This window comes from Triticum aestivum, chromosome 2D (assembly GCF_018294505.1).
Source record: "Triticum aestivum cultivar Chinese Spring chromosome 2D, IWGSC CS RefSeq v2.1, whole genome shotgun sequence".
Classification (NCBI taxonomy): Eukaryota; Viridiplantae; Streptophyta; class Magnoliopsida; order Poales; family Poaceae; genus Triticum; species Triticum aestivum.
In genome coordinates, this window is record NC_057799.1 from 87,815,153 (window position 1) to 87,836,580 (window position 21,428).

The window sequence follows — 21,428 nt, forward strand, 5'->3', positions numbered from 1 at the left end:
GTGGGTGTGCATCCAACTTGCTTGCTCACGGAGACCTAGGGCAATTTGAGGAAGCCCATCATTGGAATATACAAGCCAAGTTCTATAATGAAAAATTTCCCACTAGTATATGAAAGTGACAACATAGGAGACTCTCTATCATGAAGATCATAGTGCTACTTTGAAGCACAAGTGTGGTAAAAGGATAGTAGCATTGCCCCTTCTCTCTTTTTCTCTCATTTTTTTATTTGGGCCTTTCTCTTTTTTTATGGCCTCTTTTTTTCGTCCGGAGTCTCATCCCGACTTGTGGGGGAATCACGGTCTCCATCATCCTTTCCTCACTGGGACAATGCTCTAATAATGATGATCATCACACTTTTATTTACTTACAACTCAAGAATTACAACTCAATACTTAGAACAAAATATGACTCTATGTGAATGCCTCCGGCGGTGTACCGGGATGTGCAATGATTCAAGAGTGACATGTATGAAAAATTATGAACGGTGGCTTTGCCACAAATACGATGTCAACTACATGATCATGCAAAGCAATATGACAATGATCAAGCGTGTCATAATAAACGGAACGGTGGAAAGTTGCATGGCAATATATCTCAGAATGGCTATGGAAATGCCATAATAGGTAGGTATGGTGGCTGTTTTGAGGAAGGGATATGGTGGGTGTATGATACCGGCGAAAGATGCGCGGTATTAGTGATGCTAGCAATGGTGGAAGGGTGAGAGTGCGTATAATCCATGGACTCAACATTAGTCATAAAGAACTCACATACTTATTGCAAAAATCTATTAGTTATCGAAACGAAGTAGTATGCGCATGCTCCTAGGGGGGTAGATTGGTAGGAAAAGACCATTGCTCGTCCCCGACCGCCACTCATAAGGAAGACAATCAATAAATAAATCATGCTCCGACATCATCACATAACGATTCACCATACGTGCATGCTACGGGGATCACAAACTTTAACACAAGTATCTCTCAAATTCACAACTACTCAACTAGCATGACTCTAATATCACCATCTTCATATCTCAAAACAATCATAATGAATCAAACTTCTCATAGTACTCAATGCACTTTATAAGATAGTTTTTATTATACCCATCTTGGATGCTCATCATATTAGGACTAATTTTATAGCCAAAGCAAATTACCATGCTGTTCTAAAAGACTCTCAAAATAATATAAGTGAATCATGAGAGTTCAATAATTTCTATAAAATAAAACCACCACCACGCTCTAAAAAGATATAAGTGAAGCACTAGAGCAAAATTATCTAGCTCAAAAGATATAAGTGAAGCACATAGAGTATTCTAATAAATTCCGATTCATGTGTGTCTGTCCAAAAGGTGTGTACAGCAAGGATGATTGTGGTAAACTAAAAAGCAAAGACTCAAATCATACAAGACGTTCCAAGCAAAACACATATCATGTGGTGAATAAAAATATAGCCTCAAGTAAAGTTACCGATAGACGAAGACGAAAGAGGGGATGCCTTCCGGGGCATCCCCAAGCTTAGGCTTTTGGTTGTCCTTGAATTTTACCTTGGGGTTCCTTAGGCATCCCCAAGCTTAGGCTCTTGCCACTCCTTATTCCAAAATCCATCAAATCTTTACTCAAAACTTGAAAACTTCACAACACAAAACTTAAAAAGAAAATCTCATGAGCTACATTAGTATAAGAAAATAAACCACCACTTTAAGGTACTGTAATGAACTCATTCTTTATTTATATTGGTGTTAAACCTACTGTATTCCAACTTCTCTATGGTTCATACCCCCCGATACTACTCATAGATTCATCAAAATAAGCAAACAACACACAAAAAACAGAATCTGTCAAAACAGAACAGTCTGTAGCAATCTGTATCAAACGAATACTTATGGAACTCCAAAAATTCTGAAATAAATTGGTGGACGTGAGGAATTTGTCTATTAATCATCTGCAAAAAGAATCAACCTAAAATCACTCTCCAGTAAAAAATGGCATCTAGTCTCGTGAGCGCAAAAGTTTCTGTTTTTTACAGCAAGATTGCAAAGACTTCACCCATGTCTTCCCAAAGGTTCTACTTGGCACAAACACTAATTAAAACATCAAACCACATCTAAACAGAGGCTATATGAATTATTTATTACTAAACAGGAACAAAAAGCAAAGAACAAAAATAAAATTGGGTTGCATCCTGATACGTCCATTTTGCATCATGCTTTTATATCGATATTTATTGCATTATGGGCTGTTATTACACATTATGTCACAATACTTATGCCTATTCTCTCTTATTTTACAAGGTTTACATAAGGAGGGAGAATGCCGGCAGCTGGAATTCTGGGCTGGAAAAGGAGCAAATATTAGAGACCTACTCTGCATAACTCCAAAAGTCCTGAAACTCCACGAAAGTTATTTTTGGAAATAATAAAAAATATTGAGCGGAAGAAATACGTCAGGGGGGCCTCCTCCTGGCCACGAGGGTGGGGCGCGCCCCCTGCCTCGTGGGCCCCTTGTTGGCCCTCCGGTGCCCATCTTCTGCTATATGAAGTCTTTCGTCCGAAGAAAAATCATAAGCAAGCTTTCGGGACGAGACTCCACCGCCACGAGGCGGAACCTTGGCGGAACCAATCTAGGGCTCCGGCAGAGCTGTTCTGCCGGGGACACTTCCCCCCGGGAGGGGGAAATCATCGCCATCGTCATCACCAACGCTCCTCTCATCGGGAGAGGGCAATCTCCATCAACATCTTCACCAGCACCATCTCCTCTCAAACCCTAGTTCATTTCTTGTATCCAATTCTTGTCTCCAAGTCCGGTATTGGTACCTGTAGGTTGCTAGTAGTGTTGATTACTCCTAGTAGTTGATGCTAGTTGGTTTATTTGGTGGAAGATCATATGTTCAGATCCTTTATGCATATTAATACTCCTCTGATTATGAACATTAATATGCTTTGTGAGTAGTTACGTTTGTTCCTGAGGACATGGGAGAAGTCTTGTTATTAGTAGTCATGTGAATTTGGTATTCGTTCGATATTTTGATGAGATGTATGTTGTCTATCCTCTAGTGGTGTTATGTGAATGTCGACTACATAACACTTCACCATTATTTGGGCCTATAGGAAGGCATTGGGAAGTAATAAGTAGATGATGGGTTGCTAGAGTGACAGAAGCTTAAACCCTAGTTTATGCGTTGCTTCGTAAGGGGCTGATTTGGATCCATATGTTTCATGCTATGGTTAGGTTTACCTTAATACTTTTGTTGTAGTTGCGGATGCTTGCAATAGAGGTTAATCATAAGTGGGATGCTTGTTCAAGTAAGAACAGCACCCAAGCACGGGTCCACCCACATATCAAATTATCAAAGTACCGAACGCGAATCATATGAACGTGATGAAAACTAGCTTGACGATAATTCCCATGTGTCCTCGGGAGCGCTTTTCTTTATATAAGAGTTTGTCCAGGCTTGTCCTTTGCTACAAAAGGGATTGGGCCACCTTGCTGCACCTTATTTACTTTTGTTACTTGTTACTCATTACAAATTATCTTATCACAAAACTATCTGTTACCTATTATTTCAGTGCTTGCAGAGAATACCTTGCTGAAAACCGCTTATCATTTCCTTCTGCTCCTCGTTGGGTTCGACACTCTTACTTATCGAAAGGACTACGATAGATCCCCTATACTTGTGGGTCATCAAGACTCTTTTCTGGCGCCGTTGCCGGGGAGTGAAGCGCCTTTGGTAGGTGAAATTTGGTAAGGAAAAATTTATATAGTGTGCTGAAATTTACGGTCACTTGTTACTATGGAAAGTAATCCTCTGAGGGGCTTGTTCGGGGTATCTTCACCCCGACCAGTAGAGCAAAGAGTTGCTCCTCAACCTACTGAACCTACTGAAGATGAAAATGTCCACTTTGAAATTCCATCGGGTATGTTAGAAAAACTGCTAGCTAATCCTTTTGCAGGAGATGGAACAAAGCATCCTGATGAGCACCTAATATATGTGGATGAAGTTTGTGCATTATTTAAGCTTGCAGGTATACCCGGTGATTTTATTAAGAAGAAGGTCTTCCCTTTATCTTTGAAGGGAGATGCATTGACATGGTATAGGCTATGTGATGATACGGGATCATGGAACTACAAACGATTGAAATTGGAATTTCATCAGAAATTTTATCCTATGCATCTTGTTCATCGTGATCGCAATTATATATATAATTTTTGGCCTCGAGAAGGAGAAAGCATCGCTCAAGCTTGGGGGAGGCTTAAATCAATGTTATATTCATGCCCCAATCAGGAGCTCTCAAGAGAAACGATTATTCAAAATTTTTATGCTCGGCTTTCTGATAACAATCGCACCATGCTCGATACTTCTTGTGCTGGCTCTTTTATGATGAAGACTATTGAATTCAAATGGGATTTATTGGATAGAATTAAACGCAACTCTGAAGATTGGGATCTCGACGAAGGTAAGGAGTCAGGTATGACACCTAAGTTTGATTGTGTTAAATCTTTTATGGATACCGATGTTTTCCGTAAATTTAGCACTAAATATGGACTTGACTCTGAGATAGTAGCTTCTTTCTGTGAATCTTTTGCTGCTTATGTTGATCTCCCTAAGGAGAAGTGGTTTAAATATCATCCTCCCATAGAAGTAAAAGTAGTTGCACCTATTCAAGTTGAAGAAAAGACTATCACTTATAATGATCCTATTGTTCCTACTTCTTATGTTGAGAAACCACCTTTCCCTGTTAGGATAAAGGATCGTGATAAAGCTTCAACTGTGGTTCGTAAAAGCAATATTAGAACTTATACACCTCCTGAGCAAATTAAAGTTGAACCTAATATTGCTATTGTTAAAGATCTCTTGTCTGATAATATCGATGGGCATGTTATTCATGTCTGTGATGAAACTGCTAGAATTGCCAAACCTTGTGCTAAAGATAAACATAGACCTATGGTAGGCATGCCTCTTATTTCTGTTAAAATAGGAGATCATTGTTATCATGGCTTATATGATATGGGTGCCAGTGCTAGTGCTATACCTCATGACTTATACAAAGAAATTATGCATGATATTGCACCTACTGAGATAGAAGATATTGATGTTACCATCAAGCTTGCCAATAGAGATACCATATCACCCATTGGAATTGTTACAGATGTTGAAGTCTTATGTGGGAAAACTAAATATCCTGCTGATTTTCTTGTTCTTGGCTCCCCACAAGATAGCTTTTGCCCCATTATATTTGGTAGACCCTTCTTGAATACTGTTAATGTTAAGATAGACTGCAAAAAGGATGTCGTTACTATTGGTTTGGGTGATATGTCTCATGAGTTTAATTTCTCTAAATTTAGTAGACAACACCATGAAGAGGAATTGCCTAGTAAGGATGAAATTATTGGTCTTGCTTCTATTGTCGTACCTCCTAGTGATCCTTTAGAACAATATTTGCTAGACCATGAAAATGATATGTTTATGAATGAAAGAAGGGAAATAGATGAAGTATTCTTTAAACAGGAACCTATCCTGAAACACAATTTGCCTGCTGAAATCCTAGGGGATCCTCCTCCACCCAAGGGTGATCCCGTGTTTGAGCTTAAACCGTTGCCAGATACTCTTAAATATGCTTATCTTGATGAGAAAAAGATATATCCTGTTATTATTAGTGCTAACCTTTCAGAGCATGAAGAAGAGAGATTATTGAAAACTCTGAGGAAGCACTGTGCTGCTATTGGATATACTCTTGATGATCTTAAGGGCATTAGTCCCACTCTATGTCAACATAAAATAAATTTGGAGGAAGATGCCAAACCAGTTCGTGATCATCAACGACGGCTTAATCCTAAGATGAAAGAAGTAGTAAGAAAGGAAATACTAAAGCTTCTTGAGGCAGGTATTATTTATCCCGTTGCTGATAGTCAGTGGGTAAGTCATGTCCATTGTGTTCCTAAGAAGGGAGGTATTACCGTCGTTCCTAATGATAAAGATGAGTTGATACCGCAAATAATTATTACAGGTTATAGGATGGTAATTGATTTCCGCAAATTAAATAAGGCTACTAAAAAGATCATTACCCCTTACCTTTTATCGATCAAATGCTAAAAAGATTATCCAAACATACACATTTTTGCTTTCTAGATGGTTATTCTGGTTTCTCTCAAATACCTGTGTCAGCCAATGATCAATCAAAGACTACTTTTACTTGCCCTTTTGGTACTTTTGCTTATAGACGTATGCCTTTTGGTTTATGTAATGCAGCTGCTACCTTTCAAAGATGCATGATGGCTATATTCTCTGACTTTTGTGAAAAGATTTGTGAGGTTTTCATGGACGATTTCTCCGTCTATGGATCCTCTTTTGATGATTGCTTGAGCAACCTTGATCGAGTTTTGTAGAGATGTGAAGAAACTAATATTGTTTTGAATTGGGAAAAGTGCCACTTTATGGTTAATGAAGGTATTGTCTTGGGGCATAAAGTTTCTGAAAGAGGTATTGAAGTTGATAAAGCCAAGGTTGATGCTATTGAAAAGATGCTATGTCCCAAGGACATCAAAGGTATAAGAAGTTTCCTTGCTCACACTGATTTTTATAGGAGGTTCATTAAGGACTTCTCAAAAATTTCTCGGCCTCTGACTAATTTATTACAAAAGGATATACCATTTGTCTTTCATGATGATTGTGTAGAAGCATTTGAAATACTTAAGAAAGCATTGATTTCTGCACCTATTGTACAGCCACCTGATTGGAATTTACCCTTTGAAATTATGTGTGATGCTAGTGATTATGCTGTAGGTGCTGCTCTAGGGCAAAGAGTTGATAAGAAATTAAATGTTATTCAATATGCTAGTAAAACTCTAGACAATGCTGAGAGAAATTATGCTACTACTGAAAAAGAATTCTTAGCAGTTGTATTTGCATGTGATAAGTTTAGACCTTATATTGTTGATTCTAAAGTAACTATTCACACTGATAATGCTGCTATTAAATATCTTATGGAAAAGAAAGATGCTAAACCTAGACTTATTAGATGGGTTCTCTTGCTACAAGAATTTGATTTGCATATCATTGATAGAAAGGGAGCTGAGAACCCCGTTGCAGACAACTTGTCTAGGTTAGAAAATGTTCTTGATGACCCACTACCTATCGATGATAGCTTTCCGAATGAACAACTAAATGTCATAAATGCTTCTCATACTGCTCCTTGGTATGCTGATTATGCTAATTACATCGTTGCTAAATTTATACCACCTAGTTTCACATACCAGCAAAAGAAAATGTTTTTCTATGATTTGAGACATTAATTTTGGGATGACCCACATCTTTATAAAGAAGGAGTAGATGGTGTTATTAGATGTTGTGTACCTGAGCATGAACAGGAACACATCCTACGCAAGTGTCACTCCGAGGCTTATGGAGGACACCACGCTGGAGATAGAACTGCACATAAGGTATTGCAATCCGGTTTTTATTGGCCTACTCTCTTCAAGGATGCCCGTAAGTTTGTCTTATCTTGTGAGGAATGTCAAAGAATTGGTAATATTAGTAGACGTCAAGAAATGCCTATGAACTATTCACTTGTTATTGAACCATTTGATGTTTGGGACTTTGATTATATGGGACCTTTTCCTGCCTCTAATGGATACACACATATTTTAGTTGTTGTTGATTACGTTACTAAGTGGGTAGAAGCTATTCCAACTAGTAGTGCTGATCATAACACTTCTATTAAAATGCTTAAAGAAGTTATTTTCCCGAGGTTTGGAGTCCCTAGATATTTAATGACTGATGGTGGTTCACATTTTATTCATGGTGCTTTTCGTAAAATGCTTGCTAAGTATGATGTTAATCATAGAATTGCATCTCCTTATCACACGCAGTCTAGTGGTCAAGTAGAATTGAGTAATAGAGAGATCAAATTAATTTTGCAAAAGACTGTTAATAGATCTAGAAAGAATTGGTCCAAGAAACTTGATGATGCATTATGGGCTTATAGAACTGCATACAAAAATCCTATGGGTATGTCTCCGTATAAAATGGTTTATGGAAAAGCATGTCACTTACCTCTTGAACTAGAACATAAGGCTTATTGGGCTATTAAGGAGCTCAACTATGATTTCAAACTTGCCGGTGAGAAGAGGTTATTTGACATTAGCTCACTTGATGAATGGAGAACCCAAGCCTATGAAAATGCCAAATTGTTTAAAGAAAAAGTTAAAAGATGGCATGACAAAAGAATACAAAAGCGTGAGTTTAATGTAGGTGATTATGTATTGCTATACAACTCTCGTTTAAGATTTTTTGCAGGAAAACTTCTCTCTAAATGGGAAGGCCCTTACGTTATCGAGGAGGTCTATCGTTCCGGTGCCATAAAAATCAACAACTTCGAAGGCACAAATCCGAAGGTGGTGAACGGTCAAAGAATTAAACATTATATCTCAGGTAATCCCATAAATGTTGAAACCAATGTTATTGAAACCGTAACCCCGGAGGAATACATAAGGGACACTTTCCAGAACGTTTCAGACTCCGAAAAGGAATAGGTATGTGGTACGGTAAGTAAACCGACTCCAAAACAGTTTTTATGGCAATATTTCTCCGTTTTGGAATATTTAGAAAAATAGAAAAATAAGAAGCAGTCCGGGAAGGACACGAGGCCTCCACGAGGATGGAGGGCGCACCCTACCCTACTGGGGGCGCCCCCTACCTCGTGAGCACCTCGTGTGCTCTCTGGACTCCGTTTTCTTGCACGATACGTATTTTGGTCAGTAAAAATTCATTATATATTCTCCCGAAGGTTTTGACTCCTGTATCACGCAATTGTCCTCTGTTCTTGTTTCGAGCAGTTTTCTGTCAGGATTGTCAAGGCCAGGCATCATGTCGTCCCCCTCCTCCAACAATGGTGACAATGATGCTTGGCTAATGAAGATAGAGCTGAAGAGGGAAGAACCCGTGGAGATCAACAAGGATGAAGGGATCAAGAAGGCCACGGAGGACCAAGTTCCGGCAGCAGGAGACACCCTTCAACTCGATCACAATCTTCTTACTCCAACTGAGATCGAAGCTTTCAAGATGATTGAGTTAGCTCGTATACAAAACAAGTATCTCACACGTGAAAATATTTTATTGAAGGAGCATATCGTCGCACTCAAGGGCATCATCCGCAAGTTGGAGGATCTCTTACGCTCGATGTGCGATTACCAATCATCAACAACTCCACCTTCTTCACCAGCAAAGGAGACATAATCGTATGGGTATGGGCACTCCCCTTGGCAACTGCCAAGCTTGGGGGAGGTGCCCCGGTATCGTATCACCATCATACTCCTATCCTTACCGTTTTTGTTAGTTGATCCTATTTAGTAGTATCTTGATCTAGTAGAATAAAAGTTTTGGTATGATCTAGTTTTGAGTTTTGCTTTATGATCTCTCTATGTAATCGAGTCCGTGAGCCATATATAATAAAGATTAGTGTTGAGTCAAGGGCTTGATTATTTTGCTATGATCTTGAGTGAATAAAAGGAAAGAGAAAAGAATAAAAAGGAACAAAAATATCATATTGATCTTATTGAGAGTAATGACTTCACATAGAAAGAGTATGATGATTAAAAATTGTTGAGAGTTGACAAACATAGCTTTGGTCATCATTGCAATTAATAGGAAGTAATAAAGAAAGAGAGGTTTCACATATAAATATACTATCTTTGACATCTTTTATGATTGGGAGCACTCATTAAAATATGACATGCTAAAGAGATGATGTTGGACAAGGAAGACAACGTAATGGGTTATGTTTTCTTATATCTGAGATAAAGTATATTGTCATGGATCATCCAACATGTTGAGCTTGCCTTTCCCCCTCATGCTAGCCAAATTATTTGCACCAAGTAGAGATACTACTTGTGCTTCCAAAAACCCTTAAACTAGTTTTGCCATGAGAGTCCACCATATCTACCTATGGATTGAGTAAGATCCCTCAAGTAAGTTGTCATCGGTGCAAGCAATAAAAATTGCTCTCTAAATATCTATGATTGATTGGTGTGGAGGAAATAAGATTTATACGATCTTGTGATGTGGAAGAAATAAAAGCGACGGACTGCATAATAAAGGTTCATATCACAAGTGGCAATATAAAGTGACGTTCTTTCGCATTAAGATTTTGTGCATCCAACCCTGAAAGCGCATGGCAACCTCTGCTTCCCTCTGCGAAGGGCCTATATTTTATTATTACCTTCTATCTTATGCAAGAGTCATGGTGATTTTCACCTTTCCTTTTTACATTTTATCCTTTGGCAAGCACAGGATGTTGGAAAGATCCTGATATATATATCTAATTGGATGTAGGTTAGCATGAATTATTATTGTTGACATTACCCTTGAGGTAAAAGGTTGGGAGGCGAAACTATAAGCCCCTATCTTTCTCTGTGTCCGACTAAAACTCCGTAACCACAAGTATTGCGTGAGTGTTAGCAATTATGAAAGACTAAATGATAGTTGAGTATGTGGACTTGCTAGAAAGCTCTGACATAGACTCTTTCTGATGTTATGATAAATTGCAATTGCTTCAATGACTGAGATTATAGTTTGTTGGTTCTCAATAAAGTTTCTGATTCATACTTTGCATTGTGAATAGATTATTACTTGAGCATAAGAAATCATATGACAATATCCATATATGTTGCTGTTATGAGGACAAGCGTGGTCTAAGCTTGGGGGAGTTGATACGTCCATTTTGCATCATGCTTTTATATCGATATTTATTGCATTATGGGTTGTTATTACACATTATGTCACAATACTTATGCCTATTCTCTCTTATTTTACAAGGTTTACATAAGGATGGAGAATGCCGGCAGCTGGAATTCTGGGCTGGAAAAGGAGCAAATATTAGAGACCTACTCTGCACAACTCCAAAAGTCCTGAAAACTCCACGAAAGTTATTTTTGGAAATAATAAAAAATATTGAGCGGAAGAAATACGTCAGGGGGGCCTCCACCTGGCCACGAGGGTGGGGGGCGCGCCCTACCCCCCTGGGCGCGCCCCCTGCCTCGTGGGCCCCCTGTTGGCCCTCCGGTGCCCATCTTCTGCTATATGAAGTCTTGCGTCCGAAGAAAAATCATAAGCAAGCTTTCGGGACGAGACTCCGCCGCCACGAGGCGGAACCTTGGCGGAACCAATCTAGGGCTCCGGCAGAGCTGTTCTGCCGGGGACACTTCCCTCCGGGAGGGGGAAATCATCGCCATCGTCATCACCAACACTCCTCTCGTCGGGAGAGGGCAATCTCCATCAACATCTTCATCAGCACCATCTCCTCTCAAACCCTAGTTCATCTCTTGTATCCAATTCTTGTCTCCAAGTCCGGGATTGGTACCTGTAGGTTGCTAGTAGTGTTGATTACTCCTAGTAGTTGATGCTAGTTGGTTTATTTGGTGGAAGATCATATGTTCAGATCCTTTATGCATATTAATACTCCTCTAATTATGAACATGAATATGCTTTGTGAGTAGTTACGTTTGTTCCTGAGGTCATGGGAGAAGTCATGTTATTAGTAGTCATGTGAATTTGGTATTCGTTCGATATTTTGATGAGATGTATGTTGTCTATCCTCTAGTGGTGTTATGTGAACGTCGACTACATAACACTTCACCATTATTTGGGCCTAGAGGAAGGCATTGGGAAGTAATAAGTAGATGATGGGTTGCTAGAGTGACAGAAGCTTAAACCCTAGTTTCTGCGTTGCTTCGTAAGGGGCTGATTTGGATCCATATGTTTCATGCTATGGTTAGGTTTACCTTAATACTTTTGTTGTAGTTGCGGATGCTTGCAATAGAGGTTAATCATAAGTGGGATGCTTGTTCAAGTAAGAACAGCACCCAAGCACCGGTCCACCCACATATCAAATTATCAAAGTACCAAACGCGAATCATATGAACGTGATGAAAACTAGCTTGACGATAATTCCCATGTGTCCTCGGGAGCGCTTTTATTTATATAAGAGTTTGTCCAGGCTTGTCCATTGCTACAAAAGGGATTGGGCCACCTTGCTGCACCTTATTTACTTTTTTTACTAGTTGCTCGTTACAAATTATCTTATCACAAAACTATCTGTTACCTATTATTTCAGTGCTTGCAGAGACTACCTTGCTGAAAACCGCTTATCATTTCCTTCCGCTCCTCGTTGGGTTCGACATTCTTACTTATCGAAAGGACTACGATAGATCCCCTATACTTGTGGGTCATCACCTCCCAACAAGCGCTGTCGTCTAACGCCCCTAGCTAGGCATAAAAACAAGAATAGATCTAGGTATTGCCATCTTCTCCCTTTTGGTGATAAAGAGAAAATTTCTTATCTAAAGCACTTATCTTTCTATTTTTTGAAAGCATGTGGCCATTAATGGAAGAAGAAAGATTAAGCACACTACAAAAATTTGCATCTAAACTAGCCTTCATCTCTTTGATAATTTCATTCTGATAAAAACACAAAATAGAAGTAGATTCAACTTTTTCACTCATAGGGTGCCCAAATATAGCTTTCATCTTTTCATAGGTATCAATGGCATCCCCCTTAAGAAAACCTTCTTCAAAAATAGAATCCAAAACTTGCTTAAAAGAAGAAGGTAAGTCAACATAAAAACTTTTTAAGTATATCTCGATTTGATATTGGGGCACATAGCTAGCTCGGATCCTTAATAGCCTATCCCAAGCATCTTTCAAAGTTTCATCAAGAAAATAACATAAAATTCCGGGGTTATCTTCATCGACATTATTCAAACTTTCATCGATAACCCCGATAGGTCTTTCCACAACATCATTATTTATGAGCTTAGAAAGGACAGAGGGACAATCCAAACTATTAAAACCCAGGAGAAAACCCTTAGCCCCTTTTGGTTCGGCCATGGCGATAGAAATACAAAGGTTTTTGAAAATCGTTTTAGAAGTGGGGGAGCAGAAAACGAGAGGCGAATGGCAAATAATGTAATGCGAGGGAGAAGAGTTTATGATGGATACTTGGTATGTCTTGACTTGAGCGTAGATCTCCCCGGCAATGGCGCCAGAAATTCTTCTTGCTACCTCTTGAGCATGTGTTCGTTTTCCCTTGAAGAGGAAAGGGTGATGTAGCAAAGTAGCGTAAGTATTTCCCTCAGTTTTTGAGAACCAAGGTATCAATCCAGTAGGAGATTACACGCAAGTCACCTAGTACCTGCACAAACAATCAAGAACCTTGCAACCAACGCGATAAAGGGGTTGTCAATCCCTTCACGGTCACTCGCAAAAGTGAGATCTAATAAAGATAGTAAAGTAAATATTTTTGGTATTTTTGTTGTATAGATTGAAAAGTAAAGATTGCAAAATAAAATAAATAGGAAACTAGAACTATAGATCGGAAACTTATATGATGTAAACTAGACCCGGGGGCCATAGGTTTCACTAGTGGCTTCTCTCATGATAGCATGTATTACGATGGGTGAACAAATTACTGCCGAGCAATTGATAGAAAAGCGCATAGTTATGAGAATATCTAGGCAATGATCATGAATATAGGCATCACGTCTATGTCAAGTAGACCGAAACGATTCTGCATCTACTACTATTACTCCACACATCGACCGCTATCCAACATGCATCTAGAGTATTAAGTTCATAAGAACAGAGTAACGCATTAAGCAAGATGACATGATGTAGAGGGATAAACTCAAGTAATATGATATAAACCCCATATTTTTATCCTCGATGGCAACAACACAATACGTGCCTTGCTGCCCCTACTGTCACTGGGAAAGGACACCGCAAGATTGAATCCAAAGCTAAACGCTTCTCCCATTGCAAGAAAGATCAATCTAGTAGGCCAAACTAAACCGATAATTTGAAGAGACATGCAAAGATATCAAATCATGCATATAAGAATTCAGAGAAGAACCAAATATTATTCATAGATAATCTTGATCATAAATCCACAATTCATCGGATCTCGGCAAACACACCGCAAAAAGTATTACATCGAATAGATCTCCAAGAACATCGAGGAGAACTTTGTATTGAGAATCAAAGAGAGAGAAGAAGCCATCTAGCTAATAACTATGGACCCGAAGGTCTGTGGTAAACTACTCACGCTTCATCGGAGAGGCTATGCTGTTGATGTAGAAGCCCTCCATGATCGATTCCCCCTCCGGAAGATCGCCGAAAAACGCCCCAAGATGGGATCTCACGGGTACAGAAGGTTGCGGCGGTGGAAAAGTGGTTTCGTGGCTCCCCCTGATATTTTTAGGGTATAAAAGTATATATAGGCGAAAGAAGTACGTCGGTGGAGCTCCGTGGGGCCCATTGAAGGAAATATGCCCTGGAGGCAATAATAAAGTTATTATTTATTTCCTCATATCATGATAAATGTTTATTATTCATGCTAGAATTGTATTAACCGGAACCATAATACATGTGTGAATAGATAGACAAACATAGTGTCACTAGTATGCCTCTACTTGACTAGCTCGTTGATCAAAGATGGTTGAGTTTCCTAGCCATAGACATGAGTTGTCATTTGATAAACGGGATCACATCATTAGGAGAATGATGTGATTGACTTGACCCATTCCGTTAGCTTAGCACTTGATCGTTTTAGTTTACTGCTATTGCTTTCTTCATGACTTATACATGTTCCTATGACTATGAGGTTATGCAACTCCCGATTACCGGAGGAACACTTTGTGTGCTACCAAATGTCACAACATAACTGGGTGATTATAAAGGTGCTCTACAGGTGTCTCCGATGGTACTTGTTGAGTTGGCATAGATCGAGATTAGGATTTGTCACTCCGATTGTCGGAGAGGTATCTCTGGGCCCTCTCGGTAATGCACATCACTATTATCCTTGCAAGCAATGTGACTAATGAAGTTAGTTGCGGGATGATGCATTACGGAACGATTAAGGAGACTTGCCGGTAACGAGATTGAGCTAGGTATTGAGATACCGACGATCGAATCTCGGGCAAGTAACATACCGATAACAAAGGGAACAACGTATGTTGTTATGCGGTTTGACCGATAAAGATCTTCGTAGAATATGTAGGAACCAATATGAGCATCCAGGTTCCGCTATTGGTTATTGACCGGAGACGTGTCTCGGTCATGTCTACATAGTTCTCGAACCCGTAGGGTCCGCACGCTTAACATTCGGTGACGATCGGTATTATGAGTTTATGTGTTTTGATGTACCGAAGGTAGTTCGGAGTCCCGGATATGATCACGGACATGATGAGGAGTCTCGAAATGGTCGATACGTAAAGATCGATATATTGGATGACTATGTTCGGACACTGGAAGTGTTTCGGGAGGTTTCAGACATATACTAGAGTACCGGGGGGTTACCGGAACCCCCCAGGGCAGGCCGCGCGCCCGCTCCCCCTCTAGTCCGAATTGGACAAGGAGGGGGCGGCGACCCCCTTTCCTTCCCCTCTCTCTCCTCCTTCCCCTTATCCTACTCCAACTAGGAAAGGAGGAGTCCTACTCCCGGTGGGAGTAGGACTCCCCCCTTGGCGCGCCCTCCTCCTTGGTCGGCCGCCTCCCCCCTAGCTCCTTTATATACGGGGGCAGGGGGCACCCCATAGACACAACAATTGATCATTGATCTTTTAGCCGTGTGCGGTGCCCCCCTCCACCATAATCCACCTCGGTCATATCGTAGCGGTGCTTAGGCGAAGCCCTGCGTCGGTAGCATCATCATCACCGTCATCACGCTATCGTGCTGACGGAACTCTCCCTCGAAGCTCTGCTGGATCGGAGTTCGTGGGACGTCATCGAGCTGAACGTGTGCTGAACTCGGAGGTGCCGTACGTTCGGTACTTGGATCGGTCGGATCGTGAAGACGTACGACTACATCAACCGCGTTGTTCTAACGCTTCCGCTTTCGGTCTACGAGGGTACGTGGACAACGCTCTCCCCTCTCATTGCTATGCATCACCATGATCTTGCGTGTGTGTAGGAATTTTTTTGAAATTACTACGTTTCCCAACAGTGGCATCCGAGCCAGGTTATGCGTAGATGTTATATGCATGAGTAGAACACAAGTGAGTTGTGGGCGATACAAGTCATACTGCTTACCAGCATGTCATACTTTGGTTCGGCGGTATTGTTGGATAAAGCGGCCCGGACCGACATTACGCGTACGCTTACGCGAGACTGGTTCTACCGACGTGCTTTGCACACAGGTGGCTGGCGGGTGTCAGTTTCTCCAACTTTAGTTGAACCGAGTGTGGCTACGCCCGGTCCTTTAGAAGGTTAAAACAACACTAACTTGACAAACCATCGTTGTGGTTTTGATGCGTAGGTAAGAACGGTTCTTGCTCAACCCGCAGCAGCCACGTATAACTTGCAACAACATAGTAGAGGACGTCTAACTTGTTTTTGCAGGGCATGCTGTGATGTGATATGGTCAAGACATGATGCTATATTTATTGTATGAGATGATCATATTTTGTAACGGAGTTATGGGCAACTGGCAGGAGCCATATGGTTGTCGCTTTATTGTATGCAATGCAATCGCCCTGTAATTGCTTTACTTTATCACTAAGTGGTAGCGATAGTCGTAGAAGCAATAGTTGGCGAGGCGACAACGATGCTACGATGGAGATCAAGGTGTCGCGCCGGTGACGATGGTGATCATGACAGTGCTTTGGAGATGGAGATCAAAGGCACAAGATGATGATGGCCATATCATATCACTTATATTGATTGCATGTGATGTTTATCCTTTATGCATCTTATTCTGCTTTGATTGACAGTAGCATTATAAGATGATCTCTCACTAAATTTCAAGGTATAAGTGTTCTCCCTAAGTATGCACCATTGCGAAAGTTCGTCGTGCCGAGACACCACGTGATGATCGGGTGTGATAAGCTCTACGTTCAAATACAACGGGTGTAAGCCAGTTTTGCACACGCAGAATACTTGGGTTAAACTTGACGAGCCTAGCATATGCAGATATGGCCTCGGAACACTGAGACCGAAAGGTCGAGCATGAATCATATAGTAGATATGATCAACATAGTGATGTTCACCATTGAAAACTACTCCATCTCACGTGATGATCGGACATGGTTTAGTTGAGATGGATCACGTGATCACTTAGATGATTCGAGGGATGTCTATCTAAGTGGGAGTTCTTAAGTAATATGATGAATTGAACTTAAATTTATCATGAACTTAGTACCTGATAGTATTTTGCTTGTCTATGTTGTTGTAGATAGATGGCCCGTGCTGTTGTTCCGTTGAATTTTAATGCGTTCCTTGAGAAAGCAAAGTTGAAAGATGATGGTAGCAATTACACGGACTGGGTCCGTAACTTGAGGATTACCCTCATTGCTGCACAGAAGAATTACATTCTGGAAGCACCACTAGGTGCCAGGCCTGCTGCAGATGCAACTGACGACGTTAAGAACGTCTGGCAGAGCAAAGCTGATGACTACTCGATAGTTCAGTGTGTCATGCTTTACGGCTTAGAACCGGGACTTCAACGACGTTTTGAACGTCATGGAGCATATGAGATGTTCCAGGAGTTGAAGTTAATATTTCAATCAAATGCCCGGATTGAGAGATATGAAGTCTCCAATAAGTTCTATAGCTGCAAGATGGAGGAGAATAGTTCTGTCAGTGAACATATACTCAAAATGTCTGGGTATATAATAATCACTTGATTCAACTGGGAGTTAATCTTCTGGATGATAGTGTCATTGACAGAATTCTTCAATCACTGCCACCAAGCTACAAGAGCTTTGTGATGAATTATAATATGCAAGGGATGGATAAGAAAATTCCCGAGCTCTTCGCAATGCTAAAGGCTACGGAGGTAGAAATCAAGAAGGAGCATCATGTGTTGATGGTCAACAAGACCACCAGTTTCAAGAAAAAGGGTAAAGGGAAGAACAAGGGAAACTTCAAGAATGGCAAACAAGTTGTTGCTCAGGAGAAGAAACCCAAGTCTGGACCTAAGCCTGAGACTGAGTGCTTCTACTGCAAACAGACTGGTCACTGGAAGCGGAACTGCCCCAAGTATTTGGCGGATAAGAAGGATGGCAAGGTGAGCAAAGGTATATGTGATATACATGTTATTGATGTGTACCTTACTAATGCTCGCAGTAGCACCTGGGTATTTGATACTGGTTCTGTTGCTAATATTTGCAACTTGAAACAGGGACTACGGATTAAGCGAAGATTGGCTAAGGACGAGGTGACGATGCGCGTGGGAAATGGTTCCAAAGTCGATGTGATCGCGGTCGGCACGCTACCTCTACATCTACCTTCGGGATTAGTTTTAGACCTGAATAATTGTTATTTGGTGCCAGCGTTGAGCATGAACATTGTATTTGGATCTTGTTTGATGCGAGACGGTTATTCATTTAAATCAGAGAATAATGGTTGTTCTATTTATATGAGTAATATCTTTTATGGTCATGCACCCTTGAAGAGTGGTCTATTTATATTAAATCTTGATAGTAGTGATACACATATTCATAATATTGAAGCCAAAAGATGCAGAGTAGATAATGATAGTGCAACTTATTTATGGCACTGCCGTTTAGGTCATATTGGTGTAAAGCGCATGAAGAAACTCCATACTGATGGACTTTTGGAATCACTTGATTATGAATCACTTGGTACTTGCGAACCATGCTGTGACGCCCGGATAATTAAGCTACAGTAAACCCCCGCTAATGATACCAGGTCATCACTCCTACTGTTGCTAATCCTCACTTGATCCAAATTATGATTCAAATTCAAATTCAAATTTAAGTCCAAGATTCAAATTTCTCAAACATGAAAAACAAAATGTTCAAGGTGCTGTAAATAATCCCTGGATATTTTTCATGTTGAAACCCATATTATATAAATTGTTTAAATGCCCTTAAATGAATAAAACAGGGGTTAAAACAATATTTTAAATCACTTTTAAAGTTATAAAAATTCTAAGGCTTTTCAACTGCTTCTCAAACTTCTTGAGGCAGTGCTAAATATTACATAATAATTATTGATACAAACTACACATTTTACAAAAGTCTTTTGGAGCAAAAAGAAAATGCAAAATAGAAAAGACCATGGGAAAACAGAATAGTTTTTGTTAAAGAAAAGGAGAGAGGCCCCCACCCCTCCCTGGGCCTTAGCCTAGTTACCCCCAGGCCACAAGGCCCACCCCGCCCCCTGTATAATCCCTTCCCGAAACCCTAGCTAACCATCAGATCCCCCCGCACGATCCCCTCGATACCCCACCTCTTCCTCTCACCCCCTTCGATCTGGATCGGGGGCACCCGATCCCGCCGCCCCGTCGCGACCCCCGACCTCGCCTCTGCCCCAACGGCAGCCGGCGCCCCCATCGCCGCTACTGCCCCATGCCGCCCAACGGCGACGGCCTTCCCGACGTCGCGCCCGACCCGCCGGCCATGGAGGCCCCGTGCGCCCGCAGCTTCACCTCCAGCAGGCCGCCGCCTCACGCCGTCCTCGTCTCCACTCAACCTCAAGCGCGGCCACGCCTGAAGACCGCTGCCTCCGCCCCGCCGACCTCGCGCCGTCCTCTGCCCGCCGGAGGACCATGGCGCCGCCGGCCACCCCGAACGCCTCCCCGGCCGCCCCCCTACGCTCCATCTGTGAGCCCCGTCCGCCCTCCTCTCTCTCCCCCGTCGCCGGTTCCGTGGTCGTCGCCGCCTGACCGTGCGCCCGCCGCACCGGATTGCGCCCTGCCTCTGCTTCGTCGCGTCGCCACCCGCACCTCACCTCTGACCTCGAGCGCTCGCGTCTGTCGCCGCTCCGTGTGCCACCGCAGCGCTCTGTCATCGCCAGCGAACACGCACGCACGCGCGCGAGCGATTGAACCGGCCCCTGGCCACTAACTCGTGGGCCCCGCAAGATTAACCTCTAACCCTCCCACTAAACCTCACTGACGCCGGGCCCCGCTGACACTAATAACCCTGTTAAAAAATAACCCTAGTATCTGACTAGAGTATGACAGGCGGGCCCCGGCCTTTTACTTAATAAAATGTGTTAGTTAAATTAGTTTAACCCTGAGTCACTTACATGTGGGACCCGCAGCACTGTTCTTTCGGATAAGGTTGACTAGGTCAGCTGCTGACTCAGCAGTGGGGCCCTCTGTCAGCCCCACTTACACATCTCTGGGTACACTCTCTGTGTACCCATGGCAATTACACTTGATATATTTTCGAATTAAAATAAATCCTGTTATTTTTTTTGAAATGGTTTAATCTTTGAAAATTAATTTAAATTAATCTATAACTCGGATGAAAATGTTTTATACATGAAAGTTGCTCAGAACGACGAGACGAATCCGGATACGCGACCCGTTCGTCCGCCACACACCCTTAGCATATCCAACATGCAACCTTTCCCCTGCATTTCGTCTGCCCGAAAATGCCGAACTTCGGGAAAACATTCCTGGATGTTTCCCCCCTTCGCCGGTATCGTGTAGCACCGCGGTAGAACACCCCTAGCACTGCTTATTGTCTTGTCATGCTTAGTATGGCACTTGTTTGCATTATATTTACTGTTTCTTCCCCCTCTTCTCTTTGGTAGACCCCGAGACCGTTGCTGATGCCCCTGTGATCGACTACGTCGACGACGACCCTTCTTCCCTTTCAGCGGAGCTCCCAGGCAAGCCCCCCCTTTGATCATCCCGATATCGCCCATTCCATTCTCTCATGCTTGCATTAGATTTTGCTGCTGTTATTGATTGCTCTTATTCTGATGCATAGCCTGCTTTTGTACCTGCTATTGTTACCTACCTGCTTATCCTAAACTGCTTAGTATAGGTTGGTTAGTGATCCATTAGTGACCCCCACCTTGTCCTTGTTGCCCCTGCTTCATCATCGATGACTCAATCAGCGTGATCGACGACCAGAGCCCGACACCTCACACCACATCACGCCCCTTTTGTTGCTCGACTCTGCAGAGCTACTATCGAGTGCCGAGGGTGATCCCTCATAACGCACTCCTAATGATAATTCTGTAGTGTAGCTATTCGGTCGTGGTCATCGAGGGTGATTTCCTCTTTCACCATTCCCGATACGGCTCTGACGTGCAACACCTCAAGTGTGAACCTCGAGGGTGGTCCCTCTTACGTTCACCTTGATGATTACATTGAGTGGAATCCACCGGGGGTGATTCCTCGGGTTTTCCCCTTGATGTCTGGACACACAGTTACCTTGACTTTACTTGAGACCGTTGTGAAAGCCGGGCGGGCCCGGAGAGCACCCGTGCGATGTGACAGTGGCGGCTGGCTGTTTAGCGGTATCACCCAGGAGGGGGTGGTAGCTCCGGACTTGTCCCGAGAGCCGCCACTACTTTAATTGTTAATGCACTAACAGGTTTGGGTATTTGTTCTGAATTGGGCTTTGGCCTTTACGCACTAACCACCACGCGAGAATAATTATGGGCCTTGACGTCGCAG

At 41.9% G+C, this 21,428-nt stretch overlaps 1 protein-coding gene across 1 annotated transcript; it reads left to right on the forward strand.

The window, feature by feature from the left end:
* Positions 1–19,210: 19,210 nt before the first annotated feature.
* Positions 19,211–20,632, forward strand: LOC123048869 (extensin). The gene is made up of 2 exons (XM_044471897.1): positions 19,211–19,614; positions 20,555–20,632. The coding sequence occupies exons 1-2, from the start codon at positions 19,360–19,362 to the stop codon at positions 20,582–20,584; spliced, it is 285 nt and encodes a 94-aa protein (XP_044327832.1). The 5' UTR covers positions 19,211–19,359; the 3' UTR covers positions 20,585–20,632.
* The last annotated feature ends 796 nt before the right edge of the window (positions 20,633–21,428 follow it).